At 44.9% G+C, this 26,823-nt stretch overlaps 3 protein-coding genes across 4 annotated transcripts in view; 1 reads left to right on the top strand and 2 right to left on the bottom strand.

Annotated features, from left to right (window-relative positions):
- Positions 1-26,823, bottom strand: part of SAE1 (SUMO1 activating enzyme subunit 1) — a 549,006-nt gene that overhangs the window by 269,497 nt on the left and 252,686 nt on the right. The window lies entirely within an intron of this gene.
- The window catches only part of AP2S1 (adaptor related protein complex 2 subunit sigma 1), a 400,774-nt gene that overhangs the window by 278,899 nt on the left and 95,052 nt on the right, over positions 1-26,823 (top strand). The gene's annotated exons all lie outside the window — the stretch shown is intronic.
- ARHGAP35 (Rho GTPase activating protein 35) overlaps positions 1-26,823 on the bottom strand; it is a 150,186-nt gene that overhangs the window by 50,426 nt on the left and 72,937 nt on the right. Inside the window, exon 3 of the mRNA XM_050772050.1 lies at positions 20,947-21,091. Within this exon, the coding sequence (XP_050628007.1) occupies positions 20,947-21,091 (145 nt within the window). The remainder of the gene's footprint in view (positions 1-20,946; positions 21,092-26,823) is intronic.

The following is a 26,823-nucleotide window of genomic DNA, read 5'->3' as shown; positions in this document are numbered from 1 at the left end:
TGCATGAATGTGAGAAGCACAGATCCTGAACTAACAGTCAGGTGTGTTCTGATGCCAGCATCAATCACCTTGCCACTGTACCAAAATGGTTACTATGCCCAACCTCACAAATTTATTCATCCTATTTAGATGAACAAATCATCTAAGCCACACATTTAACAGTTTAGTTATTTATTTATTTTTGAGTGATCCTCCTGCCTCGACCTCCAGAAGTACTGGGATGGTCACTGTGCCCAGCCCCACTTAACAGTTTAAATTACACTTTTTAAAAACGACGGGCCAGGCGTGGTGGCTCATGCCTGTAATCCCAGCACTTTGGGAGGCTGAGACGGGCGGATCACGAGGTCAGGAGATCGAGACCATCCTGGCTAACATGGTGAAACCCCGTCTCTACTAAAATACAAAAAAAATTAGCCAGGCGTGGTGGCGGGCACCTGTAGTCCCAGCTGCTCAGGAGGCTGAGGCAGGAGAATGGCGTGAACCTGGGAGGCGGAGCTTGCAGTGAGCCGAGATCGTGCCACTGCACTCCAGCCCGGGCGACAGAGCGAGACTCCGTCTCAAAAAAAAAAAAAACAACAACAAAGGATGGTACCATTTGAATAGCAGTGTTAGAAAATCTGCTTTGGCCGGGCGCGGTGGCTCATGCCTGTAATCCCAGCACTTTGGGAGGCCGAGGTGGGCAGATCACGAGGTCAGCAGATTGAGACCATCCTGGCTAACACGGTGAAACCCCGTCTTTACTAAAAATACAAAAAATTAGCTGGGAGTGGTGGCGGGCGCCTGTAATCCCAGCTACTTGGGAGGCTGAGGCAGGAGGATCCCAGGATCCCTTGGACCCGAGAGGCGGAGGTTGCAGTGAGCCGAGATTGTGCCAGTGCGCTCCACCCTGGGCAACAGAGCAAGACTCTATCTCAAAAAAAAAAAAAAGAAAAAAGAAAGAAAAAGAAAGTCTGCTTTAAGAATAGCTAATGATAATTTGTAATTGTAAGATGAGAGCTATACATATGCCCCAAATGTTTAGAAACCATTGGTTAAACTTAGGAAGATACATGCACACATAAAATACTGTTTATCATCATCATGCCTGTTTAACAGATGAGGAAACTGAAGCTTAGACAGCGTAAGTCACTTGCCCCCGATCACACAGTTACTGGGTAGCAGAGCTAGGCCTGGCATCCAAAGAGACTGACTCCATATGGCTGCTCTTAACCACACTGATGTATTACAGTCTGAGCAGCCCTCAACCAAAATGCTTGGGACCAGAAGTGTTTCAGAATTTGGAATATTTGCATATACATAATGAGATATCTTGAGGATGAGGCTGGGTGTGGTGGCTCACGCCTGTAATCCCAGCACTTTGGGAGGCCGAGGCAGGAGAATCGCTTGAACCTGGGAGGCGGAGGTTGTAGTGAGCTGAGACTGTGCCATTGCACTCCAGCCTGGGTGACAGAGTGAGATTCCCTCTCAAAAAAAAAAAAAAAAAAAAAAAAAATATCTTGGGGATGGGACCCAAACCTAAACACAAAATTTACTTACGTTGCACATATACCTCTTACACACCTTATACACACAGCATGGAAGGTAATTTCATAAAGTTCCTTTTTTTTTTTTTGAGACAGGGTCTTGCTCTATCACCCAGGCTGCAGTGCAGTGGTGCAATCTCAGCTTACTGTGGCCTCTGCCTCCCAGGCTCAAGTGATTCTCTCACCTTAGCCTCCCAAGTAGCTGGGATTACAGGTGCACGCCATCACACCTAATTTTTGTAATTGTAGTAGAGATGGGGTTTCTCCATCTTGCCCAGGCTGGTCTCAAACTCCTGGGCTCAAGTGCCTGCATTAATCTCTCTAAGTGTTGGGATTATAGGCATGAGCCACTGTGCCTGGCCTCGTACAATGTTTTAAGTAATTGTGTCCATGAAACAAATTTTGACTGTGACCTGCCACATGGGGTCAGGTGGGGAATCATGTTGGTGCTCAAAAATGTTCAGATCTGGGGCATTTTGGATTTCGGATTAGGGATGCATGACCTGCATTGACCCTGTCTTGCTAAATGATGGGCATATGTGGGTGTAGCATGAAGGCTCATTTTTACCTAAAAAAATCTTTCAAGAGGAAAAATATGAGAATCATACAGCAATTACCATTTTTTAAAAAGGAAATCATTTTTTTCTTAAATGGTTTAAAGGGTTGCCCAGTAATCTAGCTTGTGTTATTTAAATGCTGAGTAAGTCCTTCCCTTCAAAGATCACTCTGATGATAAAGCATAAAGCTTCCTGCCACAAATACAGGAAGTATGAAATACTGCACTCCAGCCTGGATGACGGAAAGAGACCCTGTCACAAAACAAAACAAAACAAAACACACTGTGTGAAATTACCTTCATGCTATGTGCATAAGGTATACAGAAACATAAATGAATTTTGTGAGGCTAAGATTAGGAAGATACTGTTGGTCTGACATAACTGCTGCCAAGAAGGCTGCTGAAAGGCTGGCTGCGTGGGGGCAATGGCGACTCCTCTCAGGCTCTGTCCGTCATGGACAGGGTGACATGAAATAATGCTTATCAGTGTTAGCTATCCTCATCATTATTGTTATTCAAACAGTTACTACCACATCCTTGCCATCTGATTATGTTCACCTCTGCCCATTCAAAAGTTTTCCAAACTAGACAAACTTATCATTAATACCTATACTTACTAAAACGCCCCACTATCCCCCCCACCGCCAGGAGTTGTATCACATGGACAGGGGTGGCTTAGAATCAAGGACTGTTGCATTGAGTTCTGCTCAGGCTGGGTCTTTTGCCTTCTTCTTCATCTAGTATTAGTGATATTGAAACGACAATAATAAATACACAACCTACTTTTTCAAGTCAGACCCTGCCAGAACTATGCCTAAGACTATCCAAGGCTCAAAAGAATTTTGAATTTACCCAGATTCAGGGTCCTTCACTGGCTTCATGGGTTACGGAGAAGTAAGTGCTCTCCACAGAGAGCCCAACCCCAGGAAGTGAAACACCTCATTATCGATTAAGCCCAAACGATGGCTCCTGACAGTCATAACAGAAGAAAAGGTTTTCTGTTGTGGCTTTTAAAACAAAAAACAGATCACAGAAGAGAAACACTGATTGTAGTTTCAGTTATCAGGAGCTTTGGACTATGTACCAGAAAGATCTTGTTTCAACCAAATTGCAGCTTACATGAAAAGATAAATTGTGTGAGTTTGTTTGTTTTTTTTAAAACTGTTGGGAGGCTATGAATTTAAATAGCCAAAGGATGCCAGCCAAGAGTGAAAGAACGCAAACTGGGGTGAAATCACAAGGCCTTGCACCATCTTTGTTTGGAAAAGTAGGATTCAGTTGTCTGATACCCAGTCAGCTTACATTTCAAACAGTAAACCACCTGGGAGCCGGGTACTACACAAAGGCGTGAGCTCATCTCTTCAGACCATGGCTCTCAAGTGGCATTTGTCCACGTCTTCGTCCACCTGTCTCAGCCCTTCTGACTTTCAGTTGCCTCAATTCCCATTTCTACTGACCCAATTGCTCTGTTCTGGTCATGTGAACACAAAGATCCCTGATGGAGGACTCTGGGGAGCCAGGTCCCATGGGGACACATGAATCAGGAAAGAAGGGGCCCCTGCCTTAAGGCTCTCAGGTGTTCTGATGCCTGAGTCGGTCACCTTGCCATCTGTCTTAGCTGCTTAGGCTGCCATAACAAAATACCACAGACTGGGTGGCTTCAACAATAGCTCTCTTTTTGTCGCAGTTCCAAGGGCTGAGAAGTCCAAGATCGAGGGGCCAGACTATTTGGTTTCTGGTAGAGCCCTCCTGCTGGCTTACATACAGACAGCCGCCTTCTCGTGTCCTCACATGGCAGAGGGAGGAGAGCAAGCTCCCTCCTGTCTCTTCTTCTAAGGAGCGACAGACAGAAACAGTATCCCTAACACAAGGGGACAGGTACTATAATCAAGGCATGTCTAGAGTGTGAAGTCTTTGGAAAGGATGGGAATGTGTTAGATGGGAGACAAAACATTTTAGGCAATAGGAACAGTGATTAACAATGACGCAGAGGCACAACACCGTGTGAAGGTGATAAGGAGTCCAGTGTGAAGGAAGACGGGCTTGGAAAGACAGGGTTGGATGGGAAGTGACCTGTCTGCTTACTGTGCTGAATTCTCCCAGCTGGGCTCCAACCTGGGCTGCCCCCACGCTGGAGTGTGCTACTCTACCCTTTCAAGTCTGAAGGAAGGGTTTGGTTGAACCCATGCCGGCAATATGGGGGACTGGGTATACATCCAGGGAAAGGAATAGCAGAATAGAGAAAGATTTGCAGAAAGGCAGCTAGAACAAGAACACACAAGTCCTCAAGGGCAAGGACTGTTCTCCACAGAGCAGCCAGTTATTTTATTAAACAAAGGCCTAAAAACTCTGAGTTTTTACCTCACTCAGAGTAAAAACCAAGCTCTTTCCCAGGAATGTCCTGGCCTCTGGATGTTTGCACTTGCTATTCTCGCTGTCTGAAAGGTTCTTCCCCAGGAAATGGCATGGCTCCCTCCCCCATTTCCTCTAGGACCTTCTCAAAAGTCACTCTTCCCCAGCCCTCCTTATCTAAAATGTTAACACTCACCCCAGACATTTCATACTCCACCTTTCCTGCTTCATTTTTTCCTTCAAGAGCACTAATCACTAAGGTTCTTTACATTTTACTTATTATTATCTGTCTCCTCCCGGGTTATAATGTACGCCACACGAGGGTGAGGATTTTGTCTGTTTCGTCCTATGCTGTATCACCAGCATCTTAAACAGTGCATGGCACATGGTATAAGGTGCTCAATATATACTTGCTGAATAGGCGAAAAAAGGACAGTATCTTCACAGTCCTCTGGCTCTCTGGAGCCAGGCAGAGAAATAAATGCACAAAGGACCCCTTAAAGAGTGATGTAGGGCCAGGTATGGTGACTCCTGCCTGTAATCCCAGCACTTTGGGATCACTCAAAGTGGGCAGATCACTCAAGGCCAGGAGTTCAAGACCAGCCTGGGCAACATGGCGAACCCCCATCTCTACAAAAAATACAAAAACTAGCTGGGCGTGGTGGCGTGCACTTGTGGTCCCCGCTACTCTGGAGGCTGAGTTAGGAGGATCATCTGAGACCCAGGAGGTCAAGGCTGCATGCCGCGAGCTGAGATTGCATCACTGCACTCCAACCTGTGCGAAAGAGGGAGACCCTGTCTCAAACAAAACAAAACACAACACAACACAACAAAACAAAAACAGTCCTCATAGTCCTAATAAGGTGGGCATTATCATTAGCTGCATTTTGCAGAGGGAGAACAGAAGCTCAGCGATGTGAAAGAGTTTAGCCAAGGTAAGTGGCAGAGCTGGGATTTTTGTTTGTTTCATTTTGGATAGTTTTCTTGTTAAGCATGTGGAAATATTTTGCACATCTGAGAATTACTGACTTCTTACATGCTCTTTTGGAGAAACAGCGAATAATTCATGTAATATAAACACAACTGCAGATTATTTTGCAGGAACTTTTTTATTTCTGGGGCTTACTTTTCATAAGATAAATAATAGTTCCTTCCAAATCATTTTGACAATTTATTTGGAGGATCATAAATTTAAATTGAACCACACAATTAATGTAATAAATGACACAATCATTCAGAACTTTGAGTATTCATAGTTTTAATATTCTATTCTAAAAATGTATTTTTAAAAATGGATACATAATTATATATATTTACAGGATACATGTGATATTTTGATACAAGGATACAATGTGTAATGATCAAATCAGGCTGATTAGGCTATCCATTACCTCAAATATATATCCTTTCTTTGTGTTGGCAACATTTCACATCTTGTAGCTATGTTGAAATATACAATAAATTATTGTTAACTATAGTCATCCTACTGGGCTATCAAATACTAGAACTTATTCCTTCTAACTGTATTTTTACATCCATTTAAGCATCCTCTCTTAATCCCCCATCCCCTTCCAGTTGGGATTTTAAACCAATCGTACTAATTCCAAAGTCCATGCTCTGACCCGCCCTGCTATGACCTTAGGAATGCAGAAGGGAGAGCAAGTCACGTGGGCTACTCTCCCTGGGGAGACACCCATACTGGGTCTTGAAGACCAGGAGCCTCTGCATGAGGGACTCTGCAAGTGAAGGGGATAGCCAGCACAGGGGCCCGCCTAGAAGATGCATCTTAGATCATTTCAATAATAACACCAACAGCAGCAGCAGCTAATTGACTACTTACGACCTGCCAGGTACTGTTATGAGGTCTTTAACATACTGAATCATCTCATGACTCAAAGTACCATCATTATCCCCATTTTATAGTCAAGGAAACTAACAATGAGAAGTTAAATATTTGCTCATAAGCAGCAGGGCTGGGATTTGATTCCAGGCAGTTTGGCTTCAAGTTTGTCCTGTACATACTATATACTAGCAAGAAAAAAAAAAAAAAAGCCCATCAAAACACACATGGCACAAACATGCACATGCACACTCCCCAAGGGCACACCTCAAAAGTCCTCAGTTGGTTTCTCTTGGCACATCCCACAGTTCCTTTCGGTACAGTTGCATTCTGTACTTTCCCCATCCCCACCCCCTGTCCTGGATGTATTTGTTGAGGCTGTCTCCCAAAGGCCTCTGATCTAATGGCAAGCATTTTCCCCTGAAGACGCTAGCATCAATTAGTGGTGAAATTTAAATCTGCCACGCAGAAAGCACTCTACTCATTTACCCAGGCAAATGAACTGCATCAGGGGGAAGGTCACAGCCTAAGTATTCTGGCAAAGGCCATTTGATAGAGGGCTTCCATTTGCAGCTGAGGAGCTGAGGGTAACCTCTGACCTGCAAATGATGAAGACAAACTGGTCCACAGCTGCAGGGCTCCACGTTCACCCTGTAAACGGACTGGGATAAGAGCCTCACTTCTTGACTAGCTCCCTTTCCTCTCCTCACAAACTGCCCACAAGGCTGAACCTTTCATTTTGGAGTCTTGGTGAAGACTTGTCTCACTGCTAGGTGTTCTTGCTGACACCTACTTATCTGTGCCACAAATGGCCAGCATTTCATCAGAGAGCACTGTCCTATGATGGCCAGCAGGTAAAAACCATGGGGTCTTCAAGATGTATGTGAACCACAGTCTCAACGCAAAACCACAGAGAGAGCCACAGCGAGGTAATGGAGGGCCAGCCAGGACTCGGTAGATGGCAACGATCCAGCTGGGGCAAGAATGTGGTGACAGCTTTGGGGAAACCACACTCATCCTGCCAGAATCACTCCTTCAGCCCCGAAGACACAAAAACGCACCATCACAAGCTCAGTAACACAGAGAAATCCCCTGACTGCCTCTGCCATCAGCCTCGGAGATTATTACCCCTTCAGGGACTGATACATGCTTGGAGACATCATTTAAATCATTGTGTCCAACATGCTAAACTGAATTATTCAAAACTGCCTCCCTTCTAGGTATACACACCAATGTAAGTGCACACATATGTACACCAAAATTCATGTACAGGAATGTTCACAGCAGCACTATTCCTAACTGCCCCCAAACTGGAAAGTACCCAAATGTCCAGGAAGAGTGGAAGAAAGAAATAAATTGTGGAATATTCACATGAGAAAAGTCTACATAGCAATGAGAATGAATCATCTACAATCACACACAACCATGGATGAATTTATGGATTTAATCGTGTAGCTGAATCTCATAAACATAACGTTAAGTGAAAGAAGCCAGGTACAAAAACGTGCATTTGGTATGATTCCATTTTTAAAATACAAAAGCAGGCAAAAGTATTCCATACCATCGGATGCCAGGATACTGGTTATCCTTGTTGAGGGATGAAATGACGAGGGGGCTTTGGGGGGTAGCCGTCTTATGTTTCCTGACCTGTGCAACCAGTGCCCAGATGGGTGTTCTTTTCTTAGTGTGTGTTATACTTCAAGGAGAAGTTTTAAAAACTGCCTACAGACACTGCCCAGTCTCATCCACTACCGTTTTGGGGAAATGTCCCATTGGGATTTCCATACCACTGCAAGACAGTGACGGGAGCTACCAAAATAATTGCTAACATTGACCGAGTGATCACTACGTGCCAGGCACTACTCCAAGAACATTACAAACAAGACTTAATCGTCGAAAACTCCCTTTGAAAGAGCTGTTATTTTCATTCCCAATTTGAAGGAACAGAAAAATGAGGCTGAGACAGTTTAGTTGTCTTGCCTATGGCTAGCCAGCTATTCCTGCATGGCAAAGGTGGGGTGTCAGCTGTGACTCCAAATTTCATGGGTTTAACATCTCACTAGGCTGGTGGAAAATGAGTTCACAGTACAAATGGAGAAGTCACATTAGACCCCCCAACTCTTCTTTTTCATGATCCTTTTTTGTTGAGCTCAGGCCACCTTTTTTTTTTTTTTTTTTTTTGAGACGGAGTCTTGCTCTGTTGCCCAGGCTGGAGTGCAGTGGCTGGATCTCAGCTCACTGCAAACTCCGCCACCCGGGTTTACACCATTCTCCTGCCTCAGCCTCCTGAGCAGCTGGGACTACAGACGCCCACCACCTCGCCCGGCTAGTGTTTTTTTTTTGTATTTTTTAGTAGAGACGGCGTTTCACTGGGTTAGCCAGGATGGTCTCAATCTCCTGACCTCGTGATCCGCCCGTCTTGGCCTCCCAAAGTGCTGAGGCCACTTGTTTTATAAATGTATCATATTCTGGATTTGTCTGATTGCTTCTTCCTGATAAAATTCGGGTGAGATATTTTTGGCCAGGAGGCACAACACAATGTCGGGTTGACCCGGTAGAGATACTGAGTGTAACTACTTTGGTAAGGTGGTAATACCCAGATCTTTGCATTATAAAGGTGCCCCCTTTGTAACTAGTAGTTAATGTGCTGGATAATATTTTGAAATTATATAAACAGCAAGTTTCTTCGAAACTGTTCCCCAATTACTTTTTTTTAAAAGTTTTTTTAAAAATCAACTTTATTGAGGTATAATTTATATACAGTAAACTGTATCCATTTAAAGTATACCATCTGATAATTTTTTTTTTTTTGAGACGGAGTCTTGCCCTGTCGCCCAGGCTGGTGTGCAGTGGCACCATCTCGGCTCACTGCACGCTCCGTCTCCCGGGTTCACGCCATTCTCCTGCCTCAGTCTCCTGAGTAGCTGGGACTACAGGTGTCTGCCACCACTCCTGGCTAATTTTTTGTATTTTTGGTAGAGACGGGGTTTCACCTTGTTGGCCAGGATGGTCTCGATCTCCTGACCTTGTGATCCGCCCGCCTTGGCCTCCCAAAGTGCTGGGATTACAGGCGTAAGCCACTGCGCCCGGCCCGATAATTTTGTAATATGTAATACATGAGTGAAATTATCACAATTAAAATATGGAATACTTCCACCACCCCCAAAAGTTTTCTATTGTTTCTTTGCAATCGATTCTTCTTGCCATCCCAGCTTCCAGGCCACCACTGGTTGGCTTCACATTAGTAGGTTAGTGTGCATTTTCCAGAGTTTTCTAGAAAGGGAACCGCAGTTCATGGTCTTGTGTGTCTGGCTTCCATGACTCTCAGCAGCATAATTTTGAGATCCCACTGTTGTTACACACAGTGTACTTATTCCCTTTAATGAATGAGAAGTATTCCATCGGATGGATGGACCTACTGGTCTATTCTCCTGCCGGTGGACATTTGGGTGGCTTCTAGTTTGGGGCTGTCATGAACAAAGCTGCTAGAAACAGCTGAGTACAAGTCTTAGTGTGAACTATGTTTTCATTTATCTTGGGCAAATACCTAGAAGTGGGATGGTAAGTGTATGTTTAGCTTTTTCTCCTTTCATGTAAGATAATGTGCCAGAACAAGGTTTGAAAGAGGCACTTTTCACACATAAGCATGAAAACCGAATGTGATATTACGATACACAGGTTTTTGTCTACAGTTCCTGGTTCCTAACTCCCACAGCCCTTGTTACAGTCTTTTGTTATAATGCTGGGTGTGTTAGGCCCCAAGGCAGGTATCAGGAAACACAATCTCTCTCCTGTCCTCCTTTCACCTGCCACAAGGCAGGACTCTAATCGTACCCCACTTTTCCAACTATGAGTCTTAAGACCCTCCCCTGAGAGGGTCCCACCCTATACCCTGGGGGAAGGCATGCTGATGTCATAAAGCTTCCATAAAACCCAAGAGGACAGGGTTCAGAGAGCTTCCAGATAACTGAACACTGGAGGCTCCTGGAGGGTGGCATGCCCAGGGAGGGCATGGAAGCTCCACGACCTTCCCCTGTACCTCGCCCTACCCACGTCTCTTCATCTGTATCCCATGTAATATTCTTCATAATAAACCAGTAAACATAAGCAAGTGTTTCCCTAAGTTCTGTGAACTGCTCCAGAAATTAATTGAACCCAAAGAGGGGGTCATGGGAACCCCAACTTGAAGCTGGTCAGTCAGAAGTTCCAGAGGCCTGCACTTGCAGCTGGCGTCTGGGGATGTGGGGAAAGCACCCCACACATTTGGTCACAGAAGTCTTCTGTGTTGGTGATTGTTGTGGTGTGAGGGTAGAGGAAAAATGGGGTTGGAGTTTTTCCCTATACAACCCATCATCACACTTATGAACTATAAAAGGATCTGTTTAACTTTTTAATAAACTGCCAAAGAGTTTTCCAAAGTGACTGCCCTTTTACACTCCCTTCGGCAGTGTGAGGATTCTAATTGCTCCATATCCTCACCAACACTGGGTCCTGTGTGTTATTTTATTCCCCAATAATTTTAAAATCCAATAATGTTCCTTGTCTGATGAATTATGCATTCGTGTGATTATATCTACCTCCCCCACTCCCAGAGACATGGGGGCAACCTGAGTTAAAAACAGTGCCCAGCATACAGTAGGTGCTTAATTAATATAAACAGTCAATAAATACTCGTTTAATGAACAAAATCCATCCACCCCCACAAAAAACATGGTAAGTGAATTAAGCTTAATGCTATTAAAGAGTTATCTGGAAGTTTGTCTTCCTACAACCACGTGATCCTCTCTCTGGGATTTCCCCGCTCAACCAGGGACGAGAGGTCAAAGTTGACCTGATTATGTGTCCATCAAGGAAGTGCCCCTGGAAGGCAAATAAAGAAGGCACCATTTACATTATAGTCTCCTAAATGCAGGCAATGATACCCCAAGGTGGGGCTGTGCAAGCCCTCCAGCAAAGAGCTTTTGAAAATAAATGTGAAGCTGGGCTTAGCAGCCCATGCTTGCAATCTCAGAGACTAGAGAGGCTGAGAAGGGAGGATCGCTTGAGGTCAGGAGTTAGAGAGCAGCCTGGGCAACACAGCAAGACCTCATCTCAAAAAAAAAAAAAAAAAAAAAACCCAAGCCAGGCATGGTGGCATGCGTCTGTAGTCCCAGCTACTTGGGAGGCTGAGGCGGGAGGATCACTTGAATCCAGGAGTTCAAGGCTGCAGTGAGCTGTGATTGCACCACTGCACTGCAGCCTGGGTGACAGGGTAACCCCGTTTCTGAAAAAAAGTAAAAAACAAGAAAAAGAAAATAAACGTGAACTTCAGCTAAAATACTATGACAGACAGGTGCTGCCCTGAGAGGCAGAGCCTGGGTTCTGTCACAGGATTTTATGCAGGACTCCTCTCAAGGTTTTATGCAGGGAAGGGAATATCAATGCTGCCACCTTTTTTCCAGCCAGACTAACCCCGAACTTTACTGACATTGAGGTCCTCCCCACAGTGACAAAGACTGAGATGTACCGTGACTCCTCCCAAGGGCCTACCACACCCATGTTCTTAGAGCAAAACGCCATCTCTTATGGGATCATATATGACGGAGTGCCCAGAGCCAGGCCTAGGCCATATCAATGCTCAAGAAACGTGTATGGAACAGAAAGCGGGGTGAGGGAACGCAAGGGCAAACCACCTTGAGCATTATTACTTTCAATGCCTGCCAGGTCCTCCTTGACTTCAGGCAGCTTTTCATTCCAGAGGGACTAACTGAAAGTCATCTGCACTAACAAAACTGTGGCCTGGCAGTTATTTTTATAGAATAGTTTGAATACACCATAATTCAAGAGAGAAGATGGGTGCCTTCTGCCCCAATGAAACTGCTTCTCCCTGGGCACAATTTCTCCTACAGCACTTGTTGGAGGTGTGGAGGTTGGTCATCTCAGTAAGCAAACCAATTAAGAAACGACTGGGGCCAGGGAAATAATTTCCTCACTGTTGCCCTGCCCCCTCTTGCACTGCCAAAAGCAGAGGTTAAAAATCACAGAAACAGGGAATGAAGTCTGGCCTCACACATTATTCAAAGAAAGCATGCGTAGAGAATGCTATTTTTAGTTAAATAGCAAGTGAGGCTGAGGAGAGGCTGGGGGACCGGAAACACACGCAGCAGAGCCAAAGCGAGTGGGGCACTAAGATTCTGTCTCCAGAATGCTGAGACCGTCCCAGGTAGGCAGGCTGACAGACACTTGGAAGCTGTTTCGGGGGTTCCTCTGCTGTCAGATTTCTTGAATCCTAGGAAGGCTTGACTCAAATTTGGCCCCAAGACCCAGGATTTAAAACCTCAGTCTTGTGACCACCATGAGCTATAAAGAGTGTACTTTACCCTGAGAAATTATTCTCAGGAGGATTGTGAGCCGGCTCTAAAAGTAACCTCTCGCCCCATTCCAGAGAGGTACACTGAACTGAATAATTCTACTTCCTGCTGTGCATCGGAGAGCTCAGATGAGCTTGGCCAATGTTCTCTGTCATTAGGAGCCACACTGCTGCAGAAGGGAGCAGTGACTCCATTGCTTCAACCAATTTTCCACAAAGATGAAAACTGGAGGAAAAAAGCATTCAAACTAGAAATAGAAAGTTAGTCTGACTCCTAAGCTCCCCGCCACCCCCCGCCTCCTTCCCACTCTCAGTGGCGGTCCCAGAGCAGCTGTGGCAGTGACATGCCCTCATCCAGCCTTTCCATGTAACCGGAGCTGAGAGAGTGAAAGTCTAATATCCTATTAGCACAGCAAGCACAGAGGATGTCCCTGGGCTGGGCTAAAAGCATCTGCAGATCAATCTGAAAGCTGTTCTACTCTCTGGTCATTTTTTGACTGTGTTCTGATTTTCAGAAATATGAACAAGGGTAAATGAACTGGTCAGAAAGCTCAGGAAAGAAGACAGGCGCAAATTAGAACCAATTTCCCTCACAATGTTAGAAGCTAACCTAAGAAGGGAAAATATGGGGGAGAAGTCTCAACACACCGCCCTGCTCCCCTGCTCGTAAACATCAGGAGCAGTAAACTGAGGTAAGAAAGTGATGATCCTTTTTCTTGTGATCTGTGTTTAGAAGGAGTTGGCACTTTACTCACAAACTAAGGGGCTGGGAGATGTCAGTCACAGGAACCTGCCACATGCCACCTCTGCAAACAAGGCTTCTCTTCCCACACTTCCAGACACCCTCCTCTCATAATAGCTCTTGCATCCTCTCCCCACATCAAAAACCAAAATGCAATTGGCTTGGAGGTGGAATTCAGAAGTGACGCCCAAGATATCATGTTCAGCTAGAACAAACAACGAGCTGCAGAACAGCACAGAGATGATCTCCTACTCAGACTTTTCAATGTGTTGGGGGACTAGCATTAGCAGGAAGCATAATCCATACATTAATGAGGTGACTCCTGGAGACTGGGATTGTAAAGGATTTTCACTTTCTGTCATACATATCTATAATGATTAATTTGTTTTACAGTAAGCAAGTATATGTATATTCCTTTTTTTTTTTTTTGAGACAGGGTCTTACTCTGTTGCCCATGCTGGAGTGCAGTGGCATGATCTCAGCTTACGGTAACCTCAACCTTCTGGGCTCGAGCGATCCTCCTACCTCAGCCTCTGAGTAGCTGGGACTACAGGCACAGACCATCATGTATGGCTAATTTTTGTATTTTTGGTAGAGACAGGGTTTCACCATGTTGCTGGGGTTGGTCTTAAACTCATGGGCTGGAATGCTACTCCTGCCTTGCCGTCCCAAAGTGCTGGGATTACAGGCGTGAGCCATCATGCCTGGCCATATATTACTTTTGTAATCAGATAAAAAACATTTTTAGAGTGATGGGATAGTTCAAGTCCCGATTTATCACCTCTCCACGGCAAGGTTGTGGTCTCGCTCGTCTTCTCCACTTCCGCTGGCCATGCCCTGGCTGTGCAGACAGGTGAGTGGGCAGCAGCAAAGGCCCTGCGGCGTAAATTTCTTTCCTATCCTCATCTTAGCAGTGCAAACTCCCAAGCCCTGCCTTCACAAGTGATGATGCAATGTTTTATCTTCCAGGACAAGCCTTAAAGTGCCAAGGTACATGAAATGGACACAAAAACAGGGACACAATGACTTCTGACTTTGGACTGCTTTGACCAGGCCTGGTAAACAAGTTTCATTGGGAATGTTATGTCTAATCAGCTAGGAGCCCCTGCCTGGAATAGCACACGAAAACTGTGTGGTCATATGGCCATTCCCACCACGAGCAAGAGAGGGAGATGGGGTGAGAGGGCAGGTGGCAGCACCAGCTTTCCCTAAGGAACGTGCAAGCCCACTGTCTGTCAGTCAGAGTTGCAGAAAACACTAGCCCACAATTCATTCAATTATTCAGTACAACCCAATGGAGCCCGTAAGCCCAATTCATACGTGTGCCTTGTCCGGAGACGGAGGCAGCAGTCCCGCATCCACCACATGCAGGGTGCTCAACCCCCTGCTCAGCCAGAGGCCACATTCTGACATGGTCACAGGTGGTCCCGGAAGGTAGCCGAGGATGGTGAAGAGGTCCGAAGGGCACATTACATGAGGAGGACATTCTGCAAGACAACTGACTAGGCTTTTCAAAAAAGGTCATCATTGGCTGAGTGTGGTGGCACATGCCTATAGCACTCAGGAAGAAAAGGAGGAACGATCACTTGAGCCTAGGAGTTAGAGGCTGCCGTGAGCTATGATTGTGCCATTGTACTCCAGCCTCAGTGACAGAGTGAGACTCTGTCTCTTAAAAAAAAAAATCACATTATTAAAACAAACCAGAGAGGACTGTTCTGGACTGCAAGGGCCTGAAGGGGCAAAGCCAAGTGCAGTGTGACTATTAATTGAATCCTAGTACAAAAATCTCAGCTATAACATATAGTTTTAAGTTAAATGAATACATTTATTTATTTATTTATTTATTTTTTTTTTTTTTTTTTTTTTTGAGACGGAGTCTTGCTCTGTGCCCCAGGCTGGAGTGCAGTGGCGCGATCTCGGCTCACTGCAAGCTCCGCCTCCCAGGTTCACGCCATTCTCCTGCCTCAGCCTCCCGAGTAGCTGGGACTACAGGCGCCCGCCACCTCGCCCGGCTAATTTTCTTGTATTTTTAGTAGAGACGGGGTTTCACCGTGTTAGCCAGGATGGTCTCGATCTCCTGACCTCGTGATCCGCCCATCTCGGCCTCCCAAAGTGCTGGGATTACAGGCTTGAGCCACCGCGCCCGGCCAAATGAATACATTTAAAAATGAATTATATGTGAAATGATACTACTGAATTAATGGTAATTTTTTTTCTTTTTCTTTCTTTTTTTTTTGTTTTGAGACAGGCTCTTGCTGTGTTGCCCAGGTTGGACTGCAGTGGTATGATCAGAGCTCAGTGCAGCCTTGGAACTCCTGGGCTCAAACGACCCTCCTGCCTCAGCCTCTCAAACAGCTGGGATCACAAGTGCACACCACTATGCCTGGCATTCATGCACACTTTATTAATTAATTAATTAATTTATTTGGAGACAGAGTCTTACTTTGTCGCCCAGGCTGGAGTGCAGTGGTGCGATCTTGGCTCACTGCAACCTCCACCTTGTAGGTTCAAGTAATTACCCCACCTCAGTCTCCCGAGTAGCTGGGATCACAGGTATGTACCACCAAGCCCAGCTAATTTTTATATTTTTAGTAGAGATGGATGGGGTTTTGCCATGTTGGTCAGGCTGGTCTGGAACCCCTGACCTCAAGTGAGCGCCCACCTTGGACTCCCAAAGTGCTGGGATTACAGGTGTGAGCCACTGCACCCAGCCTCTTCTGCCTCATCTAAGAGGGCTACGTTAAAAAAAAGTTGAACACTAGCTTACCTCATACTCTGAATTATGTAAAAATAAATATATGTGCATGTGCAGAGAAATAAGACTACAAGAAACATCTCAAACCATTAATGGTGGTTTTCACTAAGTAGCAGATCACGAATCTTTTGAGTTCCTCTTCACAGTTCTTGCCATTTGTCCAATTTCTACAATGAATGTGCTTTAATTTTATAAAGGGGAGAAAAAAGTTTTCTTAGGAAATAAGGGTACACAAAGACTCCCCTCCAATGCACACTAAGCTCACAGACACCAGGTTTAATTTTTCTTCTGAAATTTCATAAAAGTACAAACTAGGCCGGGCGCGGTGGCTCACGCCTGTAATCCCAGCACTTTGGGAGGCCGAGGCGGGCGGATCATGAGGTCAAGAGATCGAGACCATCCTGGCGAACATGGTGAAACCCCGTCTCTACTGAAAATACAAAAAAATTAGCCGGGTGTGGTGGTGGGCGCCTGTAGTCCCAGTTTCTAGGGAGGCTGAGGCAGGAGAATGGCCTTAACCTGGGAGGTGGCGGAGCTTGCAGTGAGTGGAGATCGCGCCACTGCACTCCAGCCTGGGTGACAGAGCGAGACTCTGTCTCAAAAAAAAAAAAAAAAAAAAAAAAAAGGCCAAACTAATGCCAACAAGGGGAAATATATGGTTATTTTTTTCTTGAAGAAGAAAGACGAAAATGGAATTAAGGTATTCCAGATTGAAAACCACTCATTCAATCAATCTTTTTTTTTTTTTTTGAAAGAGACAGGGTCTCTGGCTGGGTGCAGTGGTTCATGCTTATAATCCCAGCACTTTGGGAGGCCAAGGTGGGAAGATGGTTTAAGGTTAGGCATTTGAAACCTGCCTGGGCAACACAGTGAGACTTTGTCTCTACAAAAAATACAAAAATTAGCTGGGCATGGTGGCATGTGCCTGTAGTCCCAGTTACTCAAGAGGCTTGAGGCCAGAAAGGTGAGACTGCAAGTGAGCTATGACTGCACCACTGCACTCTAGCCTGGGCAACAGAGCGAGACCCTGTCTCTTTCTCTCTCTCTTTTGTTTTTTAAGAGACAGGGTCTTGCTCTGTTGCCCAGGCTGGAGTGCAGTGGCGTGATCACAGCTCACTTGCAGACTTGAACTCTTGGTCTCAAGCAATTCTCCCACCTCAGCCTCCAGGGTAGCTGGGACCACAGATGCGTGCCACCATGCCCGGCTAATTTATAATAATCAATTAATGTATATGCTATATCGGGCTCTAGGGAGACAAGGAGAACAGAGAATCTCATTTTCAGGAAGGTGAAATTTGGCTGAGAAGAACTACCAGGGAGGTTAAATTCAAAGTGCTATTAGGGGTAGGAGCCTCTTGAAGAATAAGGATAAGTTCCAGAGGCAAAGAGAAGTGGGGGACAAATTTTAAACCACACAAGGGGAATGCCCTAAGGCAGAGAAATACTAAGAAATTCTGCTTGGTTCACATCCTTCTGATAAATTGTTTGCATTCTCGTAGAATAATTTTAAAATTAATACTTGAAGCAGGATAAAACTGAAAGAAACGGGTGAAAGAAGGGAGGGGGAGAGGGAAAAAAAAGGAGGGTGGGAAGGAGGGCAGGGGATGATGGCATAGTAACAGTCCTGCTGTTCCGGAGTCTGGGAAGGAGGATTATGATTGTGGCCTGCATCTGGTAGGCAACAAAGAAGCAAGGATGGGTTTTCAGCAGATAAATCGTCATATCCATAGACTGGACTGAGAAGGTGGGTGATGGTGGGCAGCAGAGATGAAGTGGAGGGGACAGAGCAAAGGCACTGCTGCCCTGTGATGTCTGCCAGAAGTGCAAACCCAGAACCTGATCATGATGAAATATCCAAAAAAAAATGAAAACAAAGCCAAGGCTGGGCACGGTGGCTCACGCCTGTAATCCCAGCACTTTGGGAGGCCAAGGCGTGTGGATGGCTTGAGCTCAGGAGTCTGAGACCATCTCTACCAAAAAACACAAAAAATACAAAAAAAAAAAAAAAAGGAAAACAAAGCCAAGCTGAGGAATACCCTACAAAAGAACTGATTGGTATTTTTGTTTTTTGTGTTTTTGTTTTTGAGATGGAGTCTAGCTCTGTCGCCAGGCTAGAGTACACTGGCGCGATCTCGGCTCACTGCAACCACTGCCTCCTGGGTTCAACCAATCCTCCTGCCTCAGCTTCCCGAGTAGCTGGGACTACAGGTGTGTGCCACCATGCCCAGCTAATTTTTTTTTTTTTTGAGATGGAGCTTCGCTCTTGTTGCCCAGGCTGGAGTGCAATGGTGCGATCTTGGCTCACCGCAACCTCCACCTCCTGGGTTCAAGCGATTCTCCTGCTTCAGCCTCCCGAGTAGCTAGGATTACAGGCATGCACCACCAAGCCTGGCTAATTTTGTATTTTTAGTAGAGACTGGGTTTCTCCATGTTGGTCAGGCTGGTATGGAATTCTCGACCTCAGGTGATCCACCCACCTCTGGCCTAAGTTTTTGTATTTTTAGTAGAGACGGGGTTTCACCATGTTGGCCCGGATGATCTCAACCTCTTGACCTCGCGGTCTGCCTGCATCAGCCTCCCAAAGTGCTGGGACTACAGTTGTGAGCCACTGTGCCTGGCCAGATTTGATCACTAAATATAACATATGGTCCCGGATAAGGTCCTGGACCAAAACAGTGTTTTGTCTGTTGCTACAAAGGAAGTTAGTGGGAAAACTGATGAAATGAGAAAGGCTATAGATTAGATTACAGACAGATGAGTACTAGATCAATGTTGATTTCCTAATTTTGATAAATGCACAGTGGTTCTATAAGAGAATGTTTTTGGGAAATACCCATTGAAGTATTTAAAAATAAAGGTGCAGCGTGGGCACGATGACTCACACCTGTAATCACAGCGCTTTGGGAGGCCAAGGCAGGTGGATCACTTGAGGTCAGGAGTTTGAGACCAGCCTGACCAACATGGTGAAACTCCATCTCTACTAAAAACACAAAAAAAATTAGCCAGGTGTGGTGGTGCATGCCTGTAATCCTAGCTACTCAGGAGGCTGAGGCGGGAGGATTGCTTGAACCTGGGAAGCAGAGGTTGCAGTGAGTTGAGATCATGCCACTGTACTCCAGCCTGGGTGACAGAGTGAGACTCTGTCTAAAAAAACTAAATAAGTAAATAAATAAATAAATGTAAAGGTGCATATCACACCTGTAACTTTCAAACATTTTATAGAGACAGATAAAGGAAGAAATTAATATAAAATGAGTGTCAAAAAAGATGCCACTGAAGCCCAGGCATGGTAGCTCATGCCTGTAATCTCAGAACTTTAGGAGATCAAGGTAGGAGGATCACTTGAAGCTAGGATTGTGAGACTAGCCTGGGTAATAAGTGAGACCCCTGTGTTTATAGCAGGAAAAAAAAAAAAAAAAGATGGACACTGAGAAACTGCTTTGGGTACAGAATGGACTAAACAAAGCTATAGATCTGTAATGATTATGCAAAGTGCTTTTTATTGAGATTCAAGCTTGGGGTGCCACAGAGAAAACCTAGGAAATAACTACAAAGTCTTTGGTGGGCTTCAACTTAAAAGCTTTCTTCAGGCCAGGAGCGGTGGCTCACACCTGTAATCCCAGCACTTTGCCAGGCTGAGCGGGGGCGGATCACGAGGTCAGGAGTTCAAGAACAGCCTGGCCAACATGGCGAAAACTTGTCTCTACTAAAAATACAAAAATTAGCTGGGCGTCATGGTGGGCGCCTGTAATCCCAGTTACTCAGGAGGCTGAGGCAGAAGAATTGCTTGAACCCGGGAGGCGGAGGTTGCAGTGAGCTGAGATTGTGTCGCTGCACTCCAGCCCGGGTAACAGAGTGAGACTCTGTTTCAAAAAATAAAAAATAAAAATAAAAATAAAATAATAAATAAAGCTATCTTCCCTGATTTACATCATCATAAATAAATATGAACACTGTCACTCAGCTTCACACGACGCTGCTGAAATTACCAGCAGAGCCTAGTAGGCTGTCCGCACCACACAATACTTAATACCCTTGTAGATAACATCAGAGTTAGAAAGAACAGATAGGAAGGCTGTAATCCCTACCTCAGTTTCAAATCAGTTTAAGCCTGTGTTCCTGAGCCCAACTCCTAATGTTCAAGAACCCACCTTAGTGAAACTGGAAGGTCAAAGGAACACATGAGAACTCAAATGAATAAAGCAAATGGTTTCAACACAAGTAAAACTTAGTTATTTCAAGAACAATGCAAAAAAATTTTCCAAGATAGTCTACCTTTGCGATAGCATCAAGTTGTCAGAGGAGCTGCATAACCAGAAGATATCCCAAACATCCTAATCATTTTCTTATCTCAGAAAAAAATCCTGTCAATACATGAGTCTCAGGCACCCGATGAATGCTAAGGGCTGTATTCATTTTACTAAACCAAAAGTATTATGTATCCACTATAGTACTGAGGACACGATAGCAAAACCCTCAAGGAGCTCACAGACCTGCAGGGAACACAGGCGGGCAGGCAACTGACAGAGTGTTGACGCTCTGGTGGGTGAGGGAGCACAGAGAAAGTGCCCAAGCAGTCACAGCTGCCACCTTGAGCATAGAATGGCTCCTCGTAGGCCAAGCCCTAATAAATGCCCAACGACAGCCTCAAAACTGCACACAAATGGAGAATCCACACATCTGACAGCTGTCGGGACTGCTCAGCTCCTTCTCCAAGAGCATCTCACACTCAACAACAACTGATTCCAGAATCTCCAGATGGCTTGGCCCTCCAGTAAGCATTCTGTAGACAGTGAAAGCTATAAACTGCTATGAGGTAATACTCTTACCTGTGGCTTCAATGTACTCAATACATCTTTCAATAAAAATGGGGATCGGCTTCTCTGGAGTCACGACAGTTGTTAAAGGCACCCCAAAATAGTTACTCTCCCAGGTTGCCTTTGTGATGGATGGCCGGGGTTTGGGCTTTGGTTTCTGTCCAGGAAAGAGAAAAGGAAGCACAAAAACAAAGTGAGTATCAACATGTAACTTAACCTTCAGTAAGGCTTCTAAAGGGGAAGCAGTGGTATAAAAACTGCTAGAAAGATGTCAAGAAGTGGCTGGATGCGGTGGCTCACGCCTGTAATCCCAGCACATTGGGAGGCCGAGGCCGGTGGATCATCTGAGGTCAGGAGTCCAAGGCCAGCCTGGCCAACATGCTGAAACTTATCTCTACTAAAAATATAAAAATTAACCAGGCGTGGTGGCGGGCGCCTGTAGTCCCAGCTACTCTGGAGGCTGAGGCAGGAGAATTGCTTGAACCCAGGAGGTGGAGACTGTGGTAAGCCGAGATTGCGCCACTGTATTCCAGCCTGGGCAACAGAGTAAGACTCCATCTCAAAAAATAAATAAAATAAAATAAAATAAAATAATTTCAAGAAGGATTAAAAAGACTCGCTTGGCTCATTTCATTAATTTTAATTTTCTATCTTCTGGCCTCTGAATACCACATAAGATGCCAGAAAGAGTCACACCTTGAGTATGAGACCACATTATTAGAACAAAGATGTTTATAAGAAGCAGGCCATGTTTATGTAATAAAATAACAATACGATAATTATCTACATCCTCTACCAGGGATGCTCTGGAGTAAACAGGAAGTTTTCCAAACACCCTACAACGATAATAGATGTTACATACTCAAAGATAGCTAAAATCGTTTAAAAAAAATGAAATGGAAAACAGATAATTTCCTCTTTCTAGAAAAGACAGCAGGCATTCTGCTAGGGCTGATAGCCCCACATGAGAACGTCCCTTGATACATTAGCTTGGGGTCAATTCTCAGTTGCATCCATATTAGGAAAAGGTAAAGTCAACTAATCAAACAAGACAAAGTATTTTTTTGTCTATTTTTTCCCCAGTCACCTTCTTCAAGAAGTACTAGCAGCAGCAGCAGCAACAGCAACCACTTGAGAACTTACTATGCACAGAGTAAGTTCCAAATATTATTATTATTATTATTATAATTTTGAGACAGGGTCTCCCTGTGTTGCTCAGGCTGGAGTGCAGTGGCACAATCACAGCTCACTGCAGCCTGGACCTCCTGAGCTCAAGCGATATTCCTACCTCAGCATCCCAAAGCTGGGACCACAGGCATGTACCCAGGCTAATTTTTAAATTTTCTGTAGAGATGGGGGTCTCACTATGTTGCCCAGCCTGCCAAATATTATTTCTTTTAAACCTGATGACACTCCATCTTACCAAGGAAAAAATGTCTCACATGCCTAAATGACACAACTAAGTAACTGCTTGGATTCAAATTCAGGAAGATTTGTCTCCAAAGCCTATACTCATTAACATGATTAATACTGAGATACTCTGCTTCAAAAGTATTCAATCTTTTTCTTTTGAACCTTAAATGGAGAAAAAATTACTCTAAACAAATGATAAATTTCCTAAAGCCAAAGAAATACACTTGAAATTTTGGCCTTTTGTTAAAATATCTACTAAAAAGAGAAAAGTAACCAAATAGGATCACGGTAAATTAGACCCAGGTGTATCTCCAGCAATTCAGTTTCATTTTCCAGTTGATGAAACCAATTTAGAAAAGCAGATTTACTCAGAAATGTGCACAGCCCATAAAACTAAATTATTTAGGGATTTTACATAAAATCCACGGAAGGAAACAACAAGCTGCCAGGCCACAGGTCACCTATTCCCTCTCCTTCTCCTGCCCGTCTTCGTTACTACTAGTACCCCTCTATATAGGAAAAAAATCACTTCCTGTTTAGTCTGAGATTCTCTGAGAACTTCCTGTGCAAACAAGTAGCAAGAAAAAAATAAAAAAGAATAGAGCAGAATATAATGTACACAAGGAAAGAGCAAGTCCATTCCATTTCTGGGCTGCTGGGTGAGATTACTTCAAATGACAAACCAAAGGCAATGAGAATCCAATCTTCATTCAGCCTGCTCCTTGACTCAGTATGGAGACTGCTATAATGTGAATGGATTCTGGGGTCCTAGGGAAGAACCATGCATTCCATAAAGCCTGTCCCCACTCACTGTGAGATACCCACCTCTCACAAAGTGGTGGCATAGCCTCCTAGGTTGGGGGGAATGGCTGCTGCTTGCTCCCCTTATAGACTGAAGCAAACAGGCTCTGATTTCAGACTTTTTTTTACCAAAGAAGTAAGGAAAAGTCAATTAATGATATATGATATACATTTACAAGAAATAATTTAGCCAGTCTATACTGTCTGTCTAGCATCTTTTACTTATATGAAGTATAACATAAAGAATTTAAGGCTGGGCATGGTGGCTAATGCCTGTAATCCTAGCACTATGGGAGGCTGAGGTGGGCAGATTGCTTGAGCTCAGGAGTTCAAGACCAGCCTGGGCAACATGGTGAAGCCCCATCTCTATCAAAAATACAAAAACAATTAGCTGGGCATGTAGTGCACGCCTATAGTCCCAGCTACCTGGGAAGCTGAGATGGGAGGATCGCCTGAGCCCAGGAGGTCAAGGCTGTAGTGAGCTGAAATCGTGCCACTGCACTCCAGCCTTGGTGACAAAGTGAGACCCTGTCTCAAAATAATAAATAAATAAGAGGGCTGGCCGGGCATGGTGGCTCACGTCTGTAATCCCAGCACTTTGGGAGGGTGAGGCGGGTGGATCACCTGAGATCAGGAGTTCGAGAGCAGCCTGGCCAACATGGTGAAACCCTGTCTCTACAAAAACACAAAAATTAGCCGGGCATGATGGCAAGTGCCTGTAATCCCAGCTACGCAGGAGGCTGAGGCAGGAGAATCACTTGAACCCAGGAGGTAGGGGTTGCAGTGAACTGAGATTGTGCCATTGCACTCCAGCCTGGGCGACAGAGCAAGACTCCGTCTTGGGGTGGGGGGCGGGGTGGGGAAGAAGGGCTGAGTGCTTCTATTTCACACGTTGTTGCAACCAGATAACAATGATTCAAACAATGCTCTCTCGCCTTAAAATATTTCGTATTTTTTTAAAGTTTAACATGTTAAGTCGAAAAGTTTTTATATTTAGAGTTTAAAAGGTTAGCTATACAATCTGAATAACCAAAGAGCATCTGTACTTAAATCACATTCATCCATTTCTATCGTTCAAGTTTTTAACAATTTCAAATCCTACAGAATATGCCTGTCAAAACTAACAGCACTGTTCAATAAAACCGAGGCTTCCAAATAAACCTCTGTGAAGGAATAAAAATGGAAGCTGCAAGGAAGCTATTCCTAATCACTTTAAAGCCTCCTTCTAACCATGGTTCTAGGAAACAGACAACAAATTTCAATCTGATATTCCCCCACCCTCTTAATGCTAGGAACAAGATGATGCCGGTGTGTTCTAACAATCTAACTTACCCAGGACATTTAGCCTTCATCAACTGAGTACTTTCTGTGTACCAGAACCTAGCATAAGTTCTTTTTTAGATAGGGTCTTGCTCAGCTCACTACAGCCTTGACCTCCTGGGCTCAGGCGATCCTCCCATCTCAGCTTCCCAGGTAGCTGGGACTATAGGCGTGCACTACCATGCCCAGCTAATTGTTTTTGTATTTTTGATAGAGATGGGGCTTCACCATGTTGCCCAGGCTGGTCTTGAACTCCTGAGCTCAAGCAATCTGCCCATCCAGGCTGGGGTAAAGTGGCACAGTCATAGCTCCCTACAACCATGGCTTCCTGGGCTCAAGGGACCCTCCTGCTTTGGACTCCCAAAGTGCTGGGATTACAGGCATGAGCCACTGCACCCAGCCAGCATAAATTCTTTATAAGCACTCCAGAGTCACAAAAGATTTGTGGGTGTGGGTGTTAAAAACTCCATTTTATAGAGGCCAGCTCCTAGAAAAAGTCAGTAACTTGACAAAGTCAGTTCTGCATGACTGCAAAACCTGTGCTTTTAACGACCACGGCTTATAATCTAGTGAAAATTATTGGGATGGAGGGAATAAATAAATGGATGACTAAGTGAATAAAAGCACACTAGCAGCCACGCATGGTGGCTCACATCTGTAATCCCAGCACTTTGGGAGGCCGAGGCGGGTGGTTCAAGAGGTCAGGAAATCGAGACTATCCTGGCTAACACAGTAAAACCCCGTCTCTACAAAAAAAAAAAAAAAAAAAAAAAAATTAGCCTGGCGTGGTGGCGGGCGCCTGTAGTCCCAGCTACTCGGGAGGCTGAGGCAGGAGAATGGTGTGAACCCGGGAGGTGGAGCTTGCAGTGAGCCGAGATCGTGCCACTGCACTCCAGCCTGGGCAACAGAGCGAGACTCGTCTCAAAAAACAAAACAAAACAAAAAGCACACTAGCTGGGCTCAGTGGCTCATGCCTGTAATTCTAGCACTTTGGGAGGCTGAGGCGGGCGGATCACTTGAGGCCTCTGAGTTTGAGACCAGTCTGGTCAGAAACCCCATCTCTACAAAAAATATTTTAAAAATTATCTGGGTGTGGTGACACACGCCTGTAGTCCCAGCAACTTGAGAGGCTTCAGTGGGAGGATGGCTTGAGCTGAGGTGGAGGCTGCAGTGAGTCAAAGTTGCACCACTGCACTCCAGCCTGGGTGACAGCAGAAGACCCTGTCTCAAAAAAAAAAAAAAAAAAAAAAAAAAAAAGGGAGGCACATTGATCACTGATTATCTGGAGGACTTCCAAAGGTTTCTAAAGGTAATAAAGATCCACTCATACAAAATACCAGGGAACTTTAAGTCGGCAAAGAGAAGAATGGGGCACTCTGATAGCTATTTTCGAATAGCTATAGAGCTACCTATTGACTATGGAGCAGGCTTCTTTTGTACGGCTCCAAAGGGTCATGTTGGGAGCGATAAGAGAGACGGAAGGCTAACTGAGACAACTGCTCCTATCTCTTTCACCTCAAAGAGTCCAAGATTTAGTTCAATCCTTCCATTTACAACAGTGGATGTGGAGGGTGAGCTTTTGCAGTAGCATCACCCCACCTCCTTGCTGAGTGACGTGGATTCAATCTCACTCCCTCTTTTTTAAGACTTAAACTCTGGTTTACAGAATTTCAAAATACCTCCTTGAGATAACTGAAGGCTCTCTAGGGTGTCACAAAATTGGAACTCTTGCAAAATGAATTCTAAACCTTCCTAGTAAGAAAATCAGAGTTTGGGGTGCATGCCAAGAGCTGGGCCAGATTGCTGACAGAACCAACACTTCAGGCATCTGAAGGGTTACTGGACATATTTCTGATGGAAGTGGCATTCTCCTGAGCGGTCTGCCAGATATCTCATGACCCCAGTCAGACGTGTGTCACTCTTTAGGGAGTTATTGGGTGCACTTTCAGCAGCAGGTCCTTGAAAAGGAGAAAGTGACAATACCTAACATCCACCTTCTTGGAGGCACTTACCTATTAGCAGGCGGAACTGAAAAAAGCATCTGGCCAGAGAAAGTCAATCCCTGAGAACAATCTCCACGTGTGTGCCTCTAAGTTTATTTATTTATTAATTTTTATTGAAATGGAGTCTCACTCTGTTGCCCAAGTTGGAGTGCAGTCGTGGTTCACTGCAACCTCCGCCTCCCCAGAACAAGCCATTCTCCTGCCTCAGCCTCCTGAGTAGCTGCGATTACAGGCGTGAGCCACCATGCCCAGCAAGTTTTTGTATTTTTAGTAAAGACGGGGTTTCACCATGTTGGCCAGGCTGTTCTTGAACTCCTGACTTCCAGTGATCCACCTGCCTTGGCCTCCCAAA

This window comes from Macaca thibetana, chromosome 19 (genome assembly GCF_024542745.1).
Source record: "Macaca thibetana thibetana isolate TM-01 chromosome 19, ASM2454274v1, whole genome shotgun sequence".
In the NCBI taxonomy this organism is placed as follows: Eukaryota; Metazoa; Chordata; class Mammalia; order Primates; family Cercopithecidae; genus Macaca; species Macaca thibetana.
Note: the sequence above shows the minus strand (reverse complement) of the source record. Positions and strands in the feature narration are given on the sequence as shown.